Raw genomic sequence first — 18,971 nt, 5'->3', positions numbered from 1 at the left:
TCTGGCCTCAGACACTTAACTAGCTGTGTGACCCTGGACGAGTCATTTAACCTCTCTTTGCCTCAGTTTCCTCAACTGTAAAATGGGAATAATGACAGCACTTCACCTCAAAGGGCTGATGTGAGAATCAACTAAGATAATAATTACAAAGTGTTTAACACAGTGCCTAGCCCGTAGTAAGTATTATATAAATGTGAGCTATTTAAAAAGCAGACAGCTTTGTAAATATTCTCTGTACTATGCCACATGAATGCCTTTAGTAAAAACTGAACTTACTAGCTAATTAAGGGGAGGCACATGGGTGGGGCTATATGCTGGCATCTAAGAGAACCACCAAGGGAGTTACCCCTAGACCACTGACCTGGGGGAACCCAACCAGACAGTGGTGTGGAGAACTGAGTGAGTACAGGCTGAGTGCACTGATTATCACTCCTGAATGGAGGCATTATAGATGTTTATTAAAAGCGCCAAGGTCTTATCAACACCCACCTCTCTGTATGTCCTAAAACAGGGCCAAGCCCTCAGGCTTCACAAGGCCACAAAGGGTCTGATGCAACAAGAATCTGTTTTTATTTTCGTGCTGACCTCTGCGTGAATCAGTGAGGAAATAGCTCCCAAAGCAGAAGTAGCCCAGTTCTACAACTGACCTGCCCAGGATCACAGTCACGATGTTATCAGAAGCTGGACTTTGGGTCTCACTAAATCTGAGGCCATTGCTCTGGTCACTACTGCACAGCTGTCTCTAATAAAAGTGCAACACCAACTTAAATGTATACACTACTAAATATTTAAAGTGTGCTGCTTAAAATATATATTTGGAAAAAATTTTTTGCTGTACTAATTTGTCATTGATCTTGATTTCTGGACAATCATTATAACAAGGTTTTTTTTTTGTTGTTTTTTTTGTTTACCAGTTTCAAAGGAGAACATAACACTTAACCCTGAAAATTCCCTGAGGCAGTGTTAAAGAAACTTTAATTTTTTTTTTTATTAGGATAGCCTTCAGATTCTTCCATTATGCAACTCACACTGAATTTATTCCTCCTTCTTACCCAAACCAGCATTTATGGAGCCCCTACTCTGCAGCTGGTGCTGGAGATACAAAAGCAAAGAATCAAAAAAGATTCCTTGGAGAATTTATAATCTACAGGGAAACATTTAAATATGAAGTGAATACAAAGTTTATGGAAGGAAATTTAAGGTAATATGACTATGACAATTTTTGGTAAGGAGCTCTAAGAGCTGGAGGGCTCTGGAGTCAGAGGGCCCATGTTCAAAGCCCTCTTCTGCTTCTCAAAACCTACATTCAGACCCTGGAAAGGCTCCAATGGTTAGGGGAGGTGTGGCAGCAGAGCTACTAAGGAAATCAGGAGACGCAAAGACTCTGAAGTGAGAATAGTGGAGGCAGGGGGAGCACAGCCTCTACAAAGGTTCACAGCTGGGAAATAATAATAATAATGATAGGTATGAGTGCTACGTGCCAGGCATTACCATAGGATTATTAGCTCATCTGATGTTCACAACAACTCTGGGAGGTAGGTGATCTTATTATAATCCCCCCTTTTATGTTACAGATAAAGAAACTGAGGCAAAGAGAAATTCAGGGACTTGCCCAGGGTCACACAGTGGAAACTCGATTTGAATTCAGATCTTCCTGATGCCAGGCTTTGGTGCTCTATCCTTTGCACTACCCAGGAGGCCAGTGTAACTGGGCAGCCACACACAGGAAGGGGAGTAATGTGGAAAAAACCCCCAAAATAGGCAGGAGCCAGACCTGGAGTCTGTACTTTAAACTAGAGGTAATAAGGAGTCTTTGGAGCTTTTGCACAGGGGAGAGCCGAATTGGGCTTTTTCATTTTCCTTTTTAATCGCAAAGAGGGGGCTCAATATTCCCTCAACTGAAAGGGGAGAGTAAAGTGAGCATTTTCCATGCCCAAGGCCACTCATTTGGGCACAGGCTGGTCCCCTGGTAAGAATACCATCCCTCTGAATAAGCACAGCTGCAGCCCCACTGGCTCCAGAGACATCTCCTCTAAGTCCCAGCCAGGGGTTGGCAATCGCTCCCCTACTAAGGAGCCCTGACTATTTACAAGCTCATTTGCAAAACATTTAGTATTAACTAACTGGCACTGTTATTTATCTTTTCTGGAGAGCTCTAGGCTCCACACCAAGCAGCAAACCTTTTCAAAGGCAGACATTCAGGCTCCTTTACGTTCCCAGCCCAGAGCCGGGTAAGGTGCATCCACCCCACACGGTAGGATGCACAAAAGAGAGTAATATATGATAACCTAGGAAGATAGGCCAGAGTCAGACTGCCAAAGGGGCAAAGAACAGCTAGTGCAGAACAACCAAGCAGCTACCAGACCATTGGACAGGACAGAGGCTATCAACAACCCTCTCCAAGTAGAAAGATGTTGACCCTAACTGACAGATGTTCTCCTTCATCAACAAACAGTTAAGACAGCAGCCCGCTCATACCTTCTCTGCTGTGTAACTCTTGTCCACACTTTCCCAAAAATATTCCAAGAGGGATCTACCTGATGTACTAAGGTCCTTCCTTTGGATCTCCTGACACACCTAGGTACCAATGGAGCTCGCAGGCTGTCAATCTGCTAACAATCGGCAAGTATTTATTAAGTGCTCTCTATGCACTGGGTACTTTGTTAGGCACTGATGATACAAACCTGAAACCAAGAAGTGCTGTTCTCACAAGGCTTTCATTTTATCAGACAAGGCCAGGCTATGAGTATTTATTAAACTTGCCTGCTTTCTAGGGCCTTACATTCTAATGGAGGAAGACAACATACAAAAGGAATGGGAAGATTGTGAGGGGAAGGGGTGTTAGAGGGAGGGGTCCCAGGAAAAGCCCAGCTCTCCAAGCATGAGGCAAAGTCTGGATATTCAGAAGCAGAGTCTGGGAAACTGGGGAATTGGGGGAAATGGCGTGTACATATGTAGGTCAAAACAAAGTGTATAAGAAAAGAAAAACAATAATTTTAGGGGAACTTCAAAATGTTCTCATTCTTTACTCCAGTTACCTATCTATTTCTCTTTGATGAGATCTTTTAATGAACTTTGGAGGCAGAATTCTTCACCCAATATCTGCTATAGCGGATTCTTAAAAGCTAGACATTTCTCCATTTAATTCTTCTGGGAAGATGGTTTCCAAGATCTATAACCATATGGCATCACACTCTGTGGAAAAATCCCTCTTTCATCTGTGGCAGTGGCAAACACCTTTGTTGAGTTGCTTTCTCTCCCTATTACATGCCAAATCAAAGGCTGCATCTGGTGCTGAGTCTTTCAAGGAATTTTGTATACCTTTGACACATGCAGGCAAGACACTTTGTTGAAGAGCCTTTCAGTCAGTGTCTGAATAAAATTATTTTTATAGTCACAGACTCAGAGGTGGCCTGGAAGGCCTAGGTCTGGTCCAGGGGTAGGGTGGGGCCTTTTGACTGAGTCCAAGTTTCAGAGAACAAATCCTTTTAAGGGGATTTGTTCTGTGAAGTTTGAGTTCAGTCAAAGGGCCACGCGGACTTGAGGACCTAGAGGGCCACATATGGCCTCAAGGGAAGCTGCAGGTTCCCCGCCCCTGTGACTCAATCCCTCACTAGAAAAAGAATATTCTCTACAACATGATTAACTAGTGATTATCCATACTGTGCCTGGAGATTTATAGTTGGGGAAAAACCCTCACAACTCCTTTAATGAGGGAAAACTATCCTCTTTAAGGGGAGCTAGGTGACCCAGTGGATCAGGTCTGGAGTCAAGGAGACCAGAGTTCAAATATGACCTCAGACACTGACTAGCTGTGTGACCCTGAGCAAGTCACTTAACCTCTGTTTGTCTCAGTTTCCTCATCTATAAAAATGGGCATAATATAAGCATCTACTTCCCAGGGCTATTGTAAGGATCAAATGAGGTAACAATCTAAAGTCCTGAGCACAGTGCTTGGCACATGGTAAATGCTATTTAGACGTTAGCTATTGTTATCTTCTGAGGCAGCCCATCCTGTTTCTGGATTGTTTTAATGGTTAAACTTGGTTCTTCTAATTTTCACACAATAAAAGTTCATTCCATAGTCAACTTCAGAGACCTTTAAACACTTGAAGATGGTTATCCCCTTTCCCCCGGATCTTCTCTTCTCCATACTACATATCCTGTGTTTCTTCCATCCTTTTATGGTATGAACTCAGAGCCCTTCATCATCTTGGTTGATCTCCTTTGTTGAATAATCTCCAATTTAACAGTGTCTTTCCTAAAGTGGGATACCCAGGACTGGCTTTCCTCAACTCTCAGCTAAAGCCGACCCACAGGAAACCTCTGCTGCTCCCTCTTAATTTGTTGATTTTTTCCTATATACATCTTGTTTGTTCATAGTTGTTTGCACGTTGCCTTGCCTACTCTTTTGTGAACTCCTCCAGGTCAAGGATGTCTTTTGACTTTCTATGTATTCCAGGCACCATTTAGAAAAAAAACAAGCACATGAAAGGCACTTAATAAATGCTTACTGACTGACTGACTTACTAGCCAGATGAGATTCTAAATCAGGGCAAAGGAGGACAAAAGCACCACAACCTCTGGAGACCTAGATCCGCCTCTGTCAGTGCAGCTTAAGAACACATAAGCACCCTTGGCTGCCAAAAGATTCTGTTGACTAATACAATATTGTGCAGTCCTCCGAAACTTCACATCTCCCTTTTCTTGTACTTCTGAGGTTGATAAGCACAGCAAAATCTTGTATTCCTTTGCACTTTTCAGTCAATTGCCTGACTATAAAGATGTGATCTGCTATAGAATATCTGACTGTTCCTTTCTCATACATATCTTCATCGACGATATCTTCTGATACCTGTGCAGATAACTCTCATGATTTAATAGACATGGAAAGCAGGTACATGGGTCATTAGTTTTTTGATCTCCTTTTCTTTTTTTCAGTAGTAATAATGTTCACAACTTTTGTCCAAATGTTAAATACTCCCCCTTTCCAAAGAACCTGAGAATCAATCCTATAATGCCCTTAAAACTATGTCATCTCCAACAAATGATTCTTTTAACATTATGAAGTTGCCAATGTGATTAGAAACCTTTTCTGTGTCAATGAGAATTTTGGGAACTTTTTTTTTTACAGGCATGCTACATTTTTTCAATTTTTTTCAACACTTAAAAAAAATTTTTGAGTTCCAAATTCTATTCCTCCCCCTCCTCTTCCCTTTCCCTCCTTGAAATGATAATCAATCAGATATTGGTTATATATGTGCAATTATGTAAAACATTTCCACATCAGTCATTTTGTACAAGAAGATTTGAATGAAAGAAAAAAATGAAATAAAGTGAAAAATAGCAAGGCATTTACTTCTTGAGATTATCACATACACAAATGATAATGCTCAGGACCTTCAGCAAAAAATAAGGCAGACAATCAGAGATCTGGCTATGTTTTCCATTCTCCTTTCATACTGCCTCCATTCAAATTCCTGAGCTGGCATTCAAGGTTTTCCAAAATCTGATGACACTCTGTCTTTTCAGCCTTATTTCACATTACTTTCACTTTCACATACTCTATACTCCAGCAAAATTAGAATATCAACCTTCCTATAGTGGCTCATGCCCTTTTCTACGCCTGAAAACGCCCTCCCTCTCAGCCAAGTCATACTGCCTATACTTCTTGGAAGCTTTCCAGGATCTTATCAGATGGTAACAATCGTCCATCTCTCAAACCTGCATTTTAGGAAGATCAATTAGACAAGTGATAATGTACTGGAGTGCAGAGAGACTTGAAGTATGGAGACTAACCAACAGATCACTCCATTAGCTTAGGTGTGAGGTGATAAGGGCCTACTGATGGTGATGGCAGATTACACATGTGTGAATGTATAGAAGTATATGTGAATATGTATACACACATATACACATTTGTGTACATACACATATGTATGTATATGATGTTACGAAGGCAGAAATGAAAGGATTTGGCAACTGATTGGATGCAGATGTGTAAGACAGAGTGAGGAATCAAGGATGACTTCTAGGTTGCAAGCTTGGATGACTAGATGGATGATGCTCATTGACGGTAATGAGGAAGTTAGGAGGAAGTGAGGGTATGGAGTGAATGATAATGAGTTCATCTGCCCAATAGAGGCTCTTTTTGTGGTAGCAAAGAATTGAAAACTGAGGGCATGCCCATCAGCAGGGGAATGGCTGAACAAGATATGGTATATGAATCAGACAGAATACGATTGTGCTGTAAGAAGTGATGACGGAGACAACTTCAAAAAAATGTGGGAAGACTCCTATGAACTAAGTGAATGAGCAGAACCTGGAGAACAATTTATACAGTCACCGCAATAATGTAAAGATAATCAACTCTGACGAGGTGACTGACCAACACATCGACAGAGCACAGTTCCAAAGGACTCACGATGAAACATGGCATCCACCTCCAGATAAGAGAGCTAATGGTCTCAGAGAGCAGACTGAAGCATATTTTCTTCTATTTATTTCTTTTTGTTGTTTTTTCTTGCCCTCAAGGAGCTTACTGGCCCCTTGAAGAGAGTAGTTTTGGTTGAATGATGAGGTCAGAAGCTGGACTACAAAGACTTGCCTTTCTTTATAACCACATCACTTAGTAAGGATTTGGCAAACAGTAGGGCTTTTGTTGGCCTAAGCTATAAAGTGATAGGGCACAAATTCAAGTCAATGTTTGTCATTTTCCTTTTTTGTTATATCTGCCCACATGACAAGTGTGGGAAGGAATTATATAGTTGTTTTAATTTAACTTCTCTAATTACTAGTGATTTGGAGCATTTTTCCCTATGGTAGTTCATAGTTGGATTTCATCCTTTGAAAACTTCCTGTTCATATCCTTTGACCCTTTATCAGTGGGATAATCTATTCCTTAAAATATAATTTTAATTGAAATTCATTTTAATTTCTAAAATAGCTTCTTTTTTATGAAAATGAAAGTATATTTGTAAAAGCAAAATTTCAGTGAATATGAAATTGAGGGAAGAATAAATACTACCCAACAGAATAAAAATGCTTGTATCATCATGATTGGCTGACTGGTTTTGGTTGCCCTCTATCTAATATCACCCACAAAATGAAGATATAATATCAGTCAAATTACACCTTTGGAGGAAAGAGATCTATGAACTAATAAGTACATGTTATAAGTTGGTAAAACATTCTCTGAAGGCATGGAATAGGCACAAAAATATTAGATTAACATAGGAATAATGGCACAGTAGATAAAGGGTCAGGCTTGGAGTCAGGAAGACCTGAGTTCAAATCCGGCCTCAAACACTTACTGGCTATGTGACCCTAGGCAAGTCACTTAGCTCTGTTTGCCTCAGTTTCCTCATCTGTAAAATGAACTGGAGAAGGAAATGGCAGACCACTCCAGTATCTTTGCCAAGAAAACCCTAAATGGGGTCATGATGAGTTGGACACAACTTTGAAAAACAACTGAACAATGAAGTAGTGGTCACAGAATCTGGGTTCAGGTCCAGTCTCTAACGCATCCTGGCTGTGTGACCCTAGGCAAGTCCCAAACTGTCAGGGCTCTAGGTAACTCTCCAAAACTATAGTTTCAGGACAGTGCCAATCTGCAATGACATAGTTTCCTTATCCTTACACCAATAAAATCACAGGTATCCCTACCCTATAACGGAAAGCAAAAAGCAGCTTTTGAAAATGGAGTTAACTGACAAATCAGCCACAAGTGCATCTGAATTAGATTTTTTTTTTTCTCCTTAAAAGCATCCTATTTGATGGTAACCCACAGTAATCTGCACACTTTCGTTGCACCTGACTAAAACGTTTTGTATGCTGAAGACCTCTCTATGGCAGGGTGTTAATTCAAAGTTATGATTTATAATTATTTAGAGAAACTTGTGTGGATGGTCTGGTTAAGGACAGTCAAGAAGAAAAATCAAATGCTGGTAAGTTTTTATTGAATGAAAGTTTTTTAAAACCTTAAAAACACCAGAAAGGAAGGAAGGGAGAGAGGAAAAGAAAGGAAGGAAGGGAGAGAGGAAAAGAAAGGAAGGGAGGGAGGGAGGGAGGAAGGAAGGAATGAAGGGAGGAGGGAAGGAAAGAAGAGAAAGAAGGAAGGTAAAGTTAGATTAGAAAAATGAAATATAAATCCACATGTCCCCTATTTATGCCATAATATTTATTAACTTTTATGGTTCTTTATATCATCTTAAAACTGTTATAGAATAATAATTCCAAGTGACTCAAGGAAATGGAGTATCATATGAAGAGTAACTGTGCAATAAAGCATTTTCAGCTTCTCTATGACATGTCTATTTACACTATAATACAAATACCGTGAGAATAGCTTAAAGCTAATGGCCATGCAGTAATTACTCCCTAGTAAATACATTATTAGATACTATCTAGAAATACTATCATACTATTCCTGATCACAATCTACTAAATGCCTAGTCTTGAGCACTAAGTAGTACCCTTGTGGCCTCTAACGATTAGAGAAGATATCTCTAGTAGCCTAGTGAAGGTGAATGCCTGGCACTGCCAGGATGAAGGGCACAGGGACTTATGAGGATGTTAGGTCACTAGGCCAGTAGGAAGAACATAATGACCAGGAGGAGGGGGATTAATATCTTTAAGAGGCAGCAATTTCAAAGCAGGGTCAGGGTTTACAAAGGAGAAAGGTAATTAGAGCAGAAAAGGTTAACCTCTCACCATTTCTTTCTTCTGCTTGGTTTTTCTGTTTTCTTCAGCACCTTTCCATCCTCATCATAGTGTTTATCAGTCAATCAATATGCACTTAAGCACTTACAATGCGCTAGGCACTGTGCTAAGCCTGCTATATTGGAACTGAGACTAAACCTATGAGTTCTTTGGCATAGGAGATTCCCAAGTAAAGAGATCTCCTATACCAATGTACTCAGTACCTTCTTTGCAACTTTACCCACAAGAAAGCTGTTTAGGGCATTGATGGTGATGCTTTCCTATTCAAATCTGTCTTGCTAACATTTGACCTCTCCTACATACTGACATTTTAACTTGTATTATAGTTATTTTTGTATTGTCTTTGCCCTACCCTAAATTGCTCTTTGAGTAAAGACCCAGCTACAACCAACCTAGATGAGTTCATGGAAGTTCATCTCTAGTCAGTCAACCAACAAGCACTTACCACAGAGGTTCTTAAAACTTTTTTTGTATCACAGACTCCTTGGGCAGTCTGGTGAAGCCTACAGAGACCTTCTGAAAATAATGTTTTTGAAAGCATAAAATAAAATACATATGGTTACAAAGAAATCAATTATATTGAAATAAAGATGTATTTTTTCCCACTCAAGTTCAATGACATCCATCCCAAATCTAAATGCTCACCCCTTGGGAATCTGCAGACCCCAGAGAGAGAATTTCTCCAGCTTACTATATGCTACTGTACTAAGTACTAGGGAAATAAAGAAAGGCAAAAACAGCTCCTGGCCTCAGTTCTAATAAGAGGAGACAACATGAAAAGAACTAGGTACATATAAGGTACATACAGATAAATGGACGACAATCTCGAAGGAGATCAGCAAGACTGGTTACCAGGCAAGCTCCTGGAAAGTGTGACACTGTTCATAGACTGAGGGCTGGAAGGGACTTCAGAGGCCATTAAAACTGACCTACCTCTGATTTAATAGATGAGAGCACACAGAGGCTCAATGAACTTAAGTGCCTTATTGAGGATCACATGGGAAGGCAGCAGCCAAAGGATCTGAATCCTGGAACCGGACCCCGGAACCAACACTCATTCTGCGACACCATGCCTGCCTAGTGGTACTGTGATATGAAGGTAGAGAGGCTTCCTTCACTGATGAAATCATGGCACCTTAAAGTCATTATTTTAATGGAGTGAGCACAAACTGGCATTCGAATTTGAATTTCAAAACATAACAATTGTCTTCTTACAGTGAAGACCAGAATTTTCTAATTATGAATATTGCTACTAATGAAATTTCTTACTTAATAAAAAGATTTAAAATTGTCAGGTTACAAAATACAGGTTACTATTACAAATACTAACCCATCCTTACTTTGCTGTGTAATTTTTAAAAGACAATTCTGTCCCCAATGGACAACTGGGAAAAGGACATGAATACAATTTCCAAAAGAACTTCAAACTATCAGCAACTACATGAAAGATTACTCTAAAACAACTAAGAGAAGAAATTCAAATGGGAACAAATTCAGTAAGGTTTTAGAAAACTATCAAAGATGAAAAAATATGAAAATTGTCACTATGGAGTGACTTTTGGGAGGCCAGTTGGTGGAGTTGGAAATCGGTTTAACTTTTTGGAAACCCATTTGGAATTATGTGACAAAGGTCAGTAAATTGTTCATAGCCTTTGGCCTTGAAATTTCATTGTTGGGCATATGTTCTAAAAAGATTGTAGACGAAAGAGGTTTCATATTCACTGAAATATTTATAGCAACATTTTTTGTGGCAGCAAAACACTGAAAACAAAGCAAATGCCCACTGACTGGGTACTGGCTAAACAAACTGATATATGAATACAATAAAATATTCCTGTACTTATAACAAATAGCATATTTAAAGAATTTGGAGAAATATAGAAAGACTTGTACGTCACTGCAGAGAGCAAGCAATAGAAACAGAAATACGTGCAATGTATGCTGTGCAGTCATTTTTCAGTTATACCTGACTCTTCAAGACCCCATTTGGGGGTTTCCTGGCAAAGATACTGGAGTGATTTGCCCTTTCCTTCTCCAGCTCCTTTTACAGAGGAGAAAACTGAGGCAAAAAGGGTGAAGTGACTTGCCCATCTAGTAAGTGATTTGAACTCATGAAGATGAGTCTTCCTGACTCCAGGCCTGGCCTTCTGTTCACAATGGCGCCATCTAGCTTCACCCACATACAATGTATATAATAATAGGAAATGTATACTCTCTTTTCCTTGGAGGCAGAAGTAAGTGTAGAAACACATTTTGCATGTCCATTTCTTTTGATGAATTTTCTTACAAAGTAGGCACTATATAAATGTTTATTCCTTTCTCTTTCCCTTCCCCCTTTTTTTACAAGGGAAGTTCACTTGTTAGGGTGGTATAGGTGGGAATTACTATGATAAAGAAAAAGTATGGCTAAAATGTTAATTTTTTAAAAAAGGTAATTTAACTGTCATGGTAAGTGAGAATAATAAACTCTTAGCCCACTAAAAACCAGAAAACTCTATTCTCCCTTTCATTTTCATGTGTATCAGTAACAGCACAGTACAACAAAAATGGGACTGTTTTGCTATAAAGAAGCTGGCAAAAATGGTTTTTACTAATAAAAATTTAAAAAATGGAACATCACAATGTATAGAATTTGTTTAATTGATTATTAATTTTTGTTTGCACACATTCAGCTACTGAAGAAGACAGACAAGGAAGATAATAGCTCTGAGTCAGAAGGAACCACAGAATCATAGATTGAGTCTAGAAGACACCCAAGATGTCACCTAGTCCCATTCTCTCTGAATAGGTAAGGGAGGTTCAATGATTTGCCCAGAACCACACAGGTAGAAAGTGCCAGAGGCATGATGTGAACATAGGACCTCTACTCCATATTCAGTGTTCTCTCCATTGTACCATGCTGCCTCATACAAAGATCTAGGAAGATCCTGGAGGGAATTAAGACTTTCTCCCCCTTGAAAATGAATTACGGTTTGGGCAGATGGAGGTTATCAGCACAGCAAAGAGGTTTTCACTTAATACAGAGAATTAATCTGTGAGAAGCAGCTCTGGTCAAGACAAGCAACCTTTGATGTCTTCTTTGATGAGCTGCCTGTACTTCTTCATGAAGGTGAGTCACCAGGAATAACTTCACCCACTCTTGCTTTGATGTGATTCTATTTGGTGATTGCCTTGTAACTAGCTACATTTGATTTATGGATCTCCATTAAAATAATTTATAATGATCCCTTTTAGTGCAATCCAAGGGAGTGCTTTCTTCTGAGGGAAGACATCCTTTGTGTGCCCACTCGTTAGGTCCACTAGTGGTCTGTGTCTCTCCTAACAGCATCACTTACACATTAGAGAGTGACATCATCAGTCAGTCACACACACACACACACACACACACACAGGCATAGAAGATCTACCTCTTCCTCAGTTAAGTGCCTTACACCTATGAAATCACAGGTTTGGGGAAAAAAAAAATCTTATTGTGGGACACTGTACATATTTTCAGATTTTTTTTCAATGAATTGATCATTTTTGCTGATTTCTTTTAAAATATTCTAAAAATATTTGTTATACTTTATGGCTCTCTGGACAGGAGGAGAGGGAAGAATGCAAGGGTTAAGTTAGACAATATCAAAAAATCAATAAAATTTATTTTTTTAAAAGGATGGGAAGTCCTATCTACATTCAAAATTTTCTTACAGGGAACACTTTAATTCTCTCTGAGGAGGATCCTGTAAAAATACAGCTTTGATCTTTTACTGAAGTTAAACACTTTAGAGCCGTGGAGAGACAAGCACACTCATCCGCTGCTGATGGAGCTCACTGAATTAGTTACACAATTTTGGAATTCTGCAAGATAGTTATTAAAAGAATTTATACTCTTCCACTCAGTCATACCCTAGAGAGGTTACTGACAGCAAGAAAAGACCTATGTGAATTGAGCGGATATCCACTAATTGGGGAATGGCTGGAGAAGATGTGATGTATGACTGTAGATGGAATACTATTATGCTATAAGAAATAACAAGCAGGATGGTTTCTGAAACACCTGGAAAGCCTTCCATGAACTGATGCAAAATGAAGTGAGCAAAACCAGAGGAACATTGTACACAGTAATAGCCACAATATAATGATAATCAACTGTGAAAGACTTGGCTAGTCTAGATCAAGACGATGATCAAAGACAATTTCAAAGGACTCATGATGAAAAATACTCTCCATTTCTAGAGAGAGAGAACAGATGAAATCTGACTGCAAATTGAAGTATACTTTTGTCCTTTGATTTTTTTTTTTAATATGGCTAATATGGAAATATATTTTGCCTATTGATATCATATTGCTTGCCTTCTCAACAAGTGGGGGAGGGCTTGGAAGGGGGAAAGAATTTGGAACTCAAAATTTTAAAAATATTAATAATAAAAATAATAAATTTTAAAATGAAGTTATTCATTATTTTTTAAAACGAAGAGAAAAGAATCATATGTGTAAAGAGTTTCAAAGAAGCATTATCGGAGAAAAGAAAGCTGGAAGCAAAACATGTACCCAATAGCTAGGCTAGCAGCTGGAGATTTGCTTTCTGTCCAATTCTGTGATGTCATAGGCGGCACAAGGCACACCCAGTGAAGAAACTTCCCCTACCAATGGAGATCTACAATTGAGGCAGACTTGTTTGAAGCACTAACAGTAACTTGCCTGGGGTGACAAAGCCAGTATGTGACAGACCTAGATTCTTCTGAATAAGACAGACCCTTTATCCATTCACCCCACTGTTGCCTCTCTATGGAAAATTACCGTACCATAAAGAATGGTAAATAGGAAGAATTCAGAGAAACATAACAAGAAAAAAAAGCAGAGCCCAAAGAACTATATACACAGAGATTTTAACAATGTAAATAAAGATAGGAGCAAGAGGCAAAAATAAACAAAAAACCCTAGATCAAGCATGGTAGACAGGGCAGTTAGGTGGCACAGTGGAGAGAGCACTGAGCATCTTCATGAGTTCAAATCTGGCCTCAGACTTACTAGCTGTGTGATGCTGGGCAAGTCACGCAATGCTGTTTGCCGCAGTTTCCTCATCTGAGCTGGAGAAGGAAATGGCAAACCCCTCGAGTATCTTTGCCAAGAAAACCCCAAGGCATCATGAAGAATGAGACATGACTGAAAAAAGACTACACAACAAAAAAGTGAATAAAATCAATAGCATGCTAGCTACCAAAATTAAAGCACACACCCTCCTCTCTGTTAACGATCAGCAAACTACCAAAAGGGAAAGTGACAGGTACTATTAACAGCAATCCTGCAAATCTGCCCAGGTGTTATTTGCTTAACTGTTTAGAGAGGGAATGCATGCCACAATGGGGTTTGTTTGAATGGTGGTTGGGAAGCATCTGTTGGGCAACATAACTACGGTATTTAATATGTAATGGAATTATATCCATCAATTATACCAACGTGCCATCAAGTGCCAACTTGGCTTTATTTCAAAGAAATTGTTGGATACTGTAGTATGAAAATCTATTCTTTAAAAATACCATTCTAAATTCTCTCAAAACTTTCCTCCTACCATCTACAGTTAGAATACTGAAAACGGTGTTTAAAATGTTTTTCTAATTCAGTCACGTTATCTAACAATGAGGTCCTCTAAATACAGAAACAATTAAATTTTCATCCTTGGCTTCTGGGGCAATTTTTATATTATATCTTGCTCATCTGAAAGATGATATTTTTAATTTCCTCAAATACTATTAAATGTCCACCTTTATTTAACTTATACTCAAAGTTCAGAAATATACCTGTGGTACACACCATAAGTTTGAATTCTTTGCTTTTTGGGCATAATCATAATTAACTGGCATTAGGATAGGTGAATGCAAAGAGGAAAATGCAGAACTCTGGAGATATGCCAGCTTCCTACAGTCTTCTACTTCTTACTGACTTCCCTCTGGTACTTTCTCTTACTGTCTTCAGATGGTACCATCATGATGACCTCTTGATGGTAGTGGTAGTGATGGTAGAATCAAGACACTCAGTGATAAATTAGTTTCCCTTTTGTCAAGTCTAACTCTTCATCTTGTGTTCTCTGCCCCCTTACATTTCAAAATGCCTATAATTTCTGTGAACAGTTATTATTAAATGTTTCAACATTCACTGAAACAATTCCAATGTTCCATAAAAATGGAAGAATTTCTATACGGAATATTTTCCTAATATTAAGTCCTTCACAAAAAAACGTTAAAAATATAACTGGGATAATATTGAACAAAACTCGGATTCATTTTCTCATTTGCAGGGAGAAGAGATGCTAAGGGCAGTGGTGGCTGTAGAGAAAGAAGTAATGAACTGTTGGAGCAGCATCACAAAAGTTATCTCACTCAACCTGTAACTTGAACAGAACCTCCCTCACCCCCATGATAAACTTGACAAGATCCAAGCTCTGCTTAAAGATGTCCAGGCCTCCAGAGATATGGAATTCCAGTTTTAATTACTGAGTACCCTACAGAGAGTGATATACCTAATAGGATTTACAACCCATATATAAATAATATGAAAACATTGAACAAAACCTTCTAATATGTTGATAACTAAAAAAAAGTTAAAAAAAATAAATCCATATATTAAAACAAGACAACCCCCACCTTCTAATACACATGTAAGAGACCTGACTGAGTTTCTACATTACATTAATTTTTGACATATTTTGGGAAGGTAGTAAAAGGAGAAATCTACTAAAGACAAAGAAGCTGCAAAAGGTTTAACTTTCCTCTAATCAGTCTAGGTAGGATTCATCAAGAATATATTTTGAATAATGGAGGGAAGAGGTTTGGTAGGTTGAATGGTTAAGTGATCCATTCTAAGCATCTGATATATTTTCAGAGAAAATTCAGAAGTAGGGGTGGCACAACCAAATGAACATACTGAAATAAATGCTTTTAATATAGGGCAATTGGTAATTTCTTCTATATTTAAGTGGTTAAGCTTTTATAACCAATTTTTCTGCTCCTCTAAATCTGAGAAGTCATCAAATACCTTCTTTTTTCTCCTTAATTAGGCTTCCAGATTAAAGTGATATATTATATTAATTATTTGCATTCAATAAACATTTTTTCTCCAATTTTTAACCTTTTCATTTAAAGTTTTGAGTTCCAAATTCTATCCTTCCCTCCCCTCTCCCTCAGCTGGTAAGCAATCAGATATAGGTTACACATATGCAGCTACGTAAAACATTTCCATATTAGTCATTTTGTTCAAGAAGACTCAAAAGAAAAGGAAGGAAGGAAGGAAGGCATGAAGGCAGGAAGGCAGAAAGGAAGGAAGGAAGGAAGAAAAACAGCATGCTTTGGTTTGTATTTAAAAAATATCAGTTTTTTCTCTGTAAGTGAATGATATGCTTCATCATTAGTCCTTTGAGGCTGTCTTGGATCACTGTATTGCTGACAATAGCTAAGTCATTCACAGTTCTTCACCAAACAATATCGTTGTTACCGTGTACAACATTCGCCTGGTTCTGTTCATTTCACTATGCATTCATATAAGTCTAGGTTTTTCTGAAATTGTCCTGTTTGTCATTTCTTATAGCACAATAATATTCTATTACAATCATATACCATAGCTTCTTTAGCCATTCCCCAAATGATGGACATCCCTTTGGGTTCCAATTCTTAGCAATCACAAAAAGTGCTGTTATAAATATTTTTTGTACAAATAGGTGCTTTTCTGGTTTATTTATTTATTTTTTTGGATGTCTTTGGGACACAGATCTAGCAGTGGCATTGCTGGATGAAAAGGTATGCACAGTTGTTTAACCCTTTGGGCATAGTTTCAAATTGCTCTCCAAAATGGTTGGATCAATTTACAACTCCACCAACAGTGCATTTAGTGTCTCAGTTTTCCCATATCCTCTCCAACATCCAACACTTTCTTTTTCTTTTTTGTCATATTAGCCACTCTGATAAGTGTGAGGTGGTGCCTCAGGGTTGTTTTAATTTTGTATTTCTCTGATCAATAGTGATTTAGAGAATTTTTTCATATTACTGTAGATAGTTTTTATTTCTTTGAAAACTACCTATTCATATTCTTTGACCATTTATCAATTGGGGAATGACTTGTAATTTTATAAATCTGACTCCGTTATCTATATATTTGAGAAATGAGGTCTTTATCAGAGATACTTACTGCAAAAATTTTCCCAGTTTTCTTCTTTCCTTATAATTTTGGTTGTATTAGTTTTGTCTGTGCAAAAACTTTTAATTTTACATAATCAAAATTATCTATTTTACATTTTGTAATGCTCTCTATTTCTTCTTTGGTCCTAAATTCTTCCCTCATCCATAAATCTGACAGATAAACTATTCCATGCTCTCTTAATTTGCTTATGGTATCACCCTTTATGTATAAATCTTGTACCCACTTTGACCTTATCTTGGTATATGGTGTGAGATGTTGGTCTATACCTAGTTTCTGCCATACTGTTTTCCAGTTTTCCCAATAGTTTTTGTCAAATAATGAGTTTTGTTCCAAAAGCTTGGATCTTTGGGTTAACGTATACTAGATTATCATGGTCACTTACTATAACAGAATTTGTACCTAATCTATTCCACTATATATATCACTATTACTTAGCCAGTAGCAGATTATTTTGATAATTACTGCTTTACAATACAGTTTGAGATCTGGTATGGATAAACCAGCTTCTTTTGCATTTTTTTTCACTGATTCCCTTGATATCATTGAGTTTTTGTTTTTCCATATGAACTTTGTTATTATTTTTTCTCACTCTATAAAATAATGTTTTAATAGTTTGTTTGGTATGGTATTAATTAATAGATTAGTTTAGATAGAATTGTCATTTTTATTATATTAGCTCAGCCTACCCATGAGCAATTAATATTTTTCCAGTTGTTTAGATCTGACTTTATTTGTGTGAAAAGTGTTTTATAGTTGTGTTCATATAGTTCCTGAGTTTGGCAGGTAGATTCCCAAGTATCTCATACAATCCACAGTTATTTTAAATGGAATGTCTCTTTCTATCTCTTGCTACTGGCCTTTGTTGATTACATATAGAAATGTTGATGATTTATGTGGATTCATTTTGCATCCTGCAACTTTGCTAAAACTGTCAATAAGATTTACTAAGCATTTGCTATATGGGACAACCACAATTTGCCCTGGCTTAACATTTAAAATATCGGCAAAAAGAGACAAACTATCAAAGTAAATGGAGCAACAATTCTTTCACTGATTTACTTATAAAAGGCTTCAGGGTTTAAGGCTCTATTCCCTGCAGACATTAAGCACATTCAAGTCAGAAAGCAAACTTACGTATTTCTTCTACAACTTCAGGATCACATTCTTTGTATTTTTCTAATTCAGTCTTTAGCTGTTCCTTCTGCTGCCGGAGGGAAGCAAGCTCCTTCGAAAGGGAGGCACGTTCTTCCTGTGTTCAAAATAATGTCATGGGCCACAATCATCACAAAGAAAATCTGGTTTAAGAAAAAGCTCAAATTGAATATGCATTTCCATAGGATTTCATCAAAGATATAAAGCTGAAAAGGACCTATGAGATCAAGTCCATTCCTTTCATTTCATAGATGAAGAAACTGAGGCCCAGAGGGGTTAATTTTTTTTCCAGATATTTCACAACTGGAAAGTGTCTAAAATATTATTTCCAGACCTTCCTGACTCCACCACTAGCCCTCTACTCTCTATTCATGCTGCCCCTCATTTTATTTCTTCTCACCTCCCAATAACTAATGGGCTTAGTTAGTGATTATATACTTGATTATCTCACACCATGACAAGGAGGTTAAGCCGGAAACTAATTTATCTCCTGAACAATGCCCTTTTGCTCTAAAAAATCCTTGATTTTCAAGAGTTTAAGCTTTTTCCCATTCTGATGCAGATTACAACCCCCCAGTGTCTCCTCATCTCCAATGATTTTTGCCCATGTTTTCCCATAAATTATTCTCAGAGGAGCTATCCAGCGTGCAGGGGGACTTGACCCTGGTCCTTGAAAATCTTGGAGGTACTTAAATGCAAATCTCATTTTTGCTATAACACTGACCAAACATCCTTTCTATTTTTTCAGTCATTTATATCCTCAATGTCTTTTAGTGTTTTTATCCACAAAGCACTAGTTAAATATAAATAAAAGTAACAATTCTTATATCTCTCTTCTGAAAACCTTGTATTTCTTTCAGAGACATAGGAAATAAAAATATGATTTCATGAGTACAGTGTGGTTACTACTCAAACTATAGATC

The 18,971-nt window shown here is 37.9% G+C and overlaps 1 protein-coding gene across 10 annotated transcripts in view; it reads right to left on the bottom strand.

The window, feature by feature from the left end:
* Window positions 1–18,971, bottom strand: part of MND1 (meiotic nuclear divisions 1) — a 111,851-nt gene that overhangs the window by 11,094 nt on the left and 81,786 nt on the right. For 6 of the 10 annotated variants that reach the window (XM_072621292.1, XM_072621294.1, XM_072621299.1 and 3 more), the window contains 2 exons: window positions 18,031–18,145; window positions 13,735–13,880 (listed from right to left, as the gene is read on the bottom strand). In XM_072621292.1, the coding sequence (XP_072477393.1) occupies window positions 13,735–13,880; window positions 18,031–18,145 (261 nt within the window). Of the gene's footprint in view, window positions 1–9,654; window positions 9,857–13,734; window positions 13,881–18,030; window positions 18,146–18,971 lie in introns of all 10 variants that reach the window. The other 4 variants (XM_072621296.1, XM_072621291.1, XM_072621295.1 and 1 more) reach the window with 2 other exon arrangements.

This window comes from Notamacropus eugenii, chromosome 6, assembly GCF_028372415.1.
Source record: "Notamacropus eugenii isolate mMacEug1 chromosome 6, mMacEug1.pri_v2, whole genome shotgun sequence".
NCBI lineage: Eukaryota > Metazoa > Chordata > Mammalia > Diprotodontia > Macropodidae > Notamacropus > Notamacropus eugenii.
This window is presented reverse-complemented; position numbering and strand designations above follow the sequence as displayed.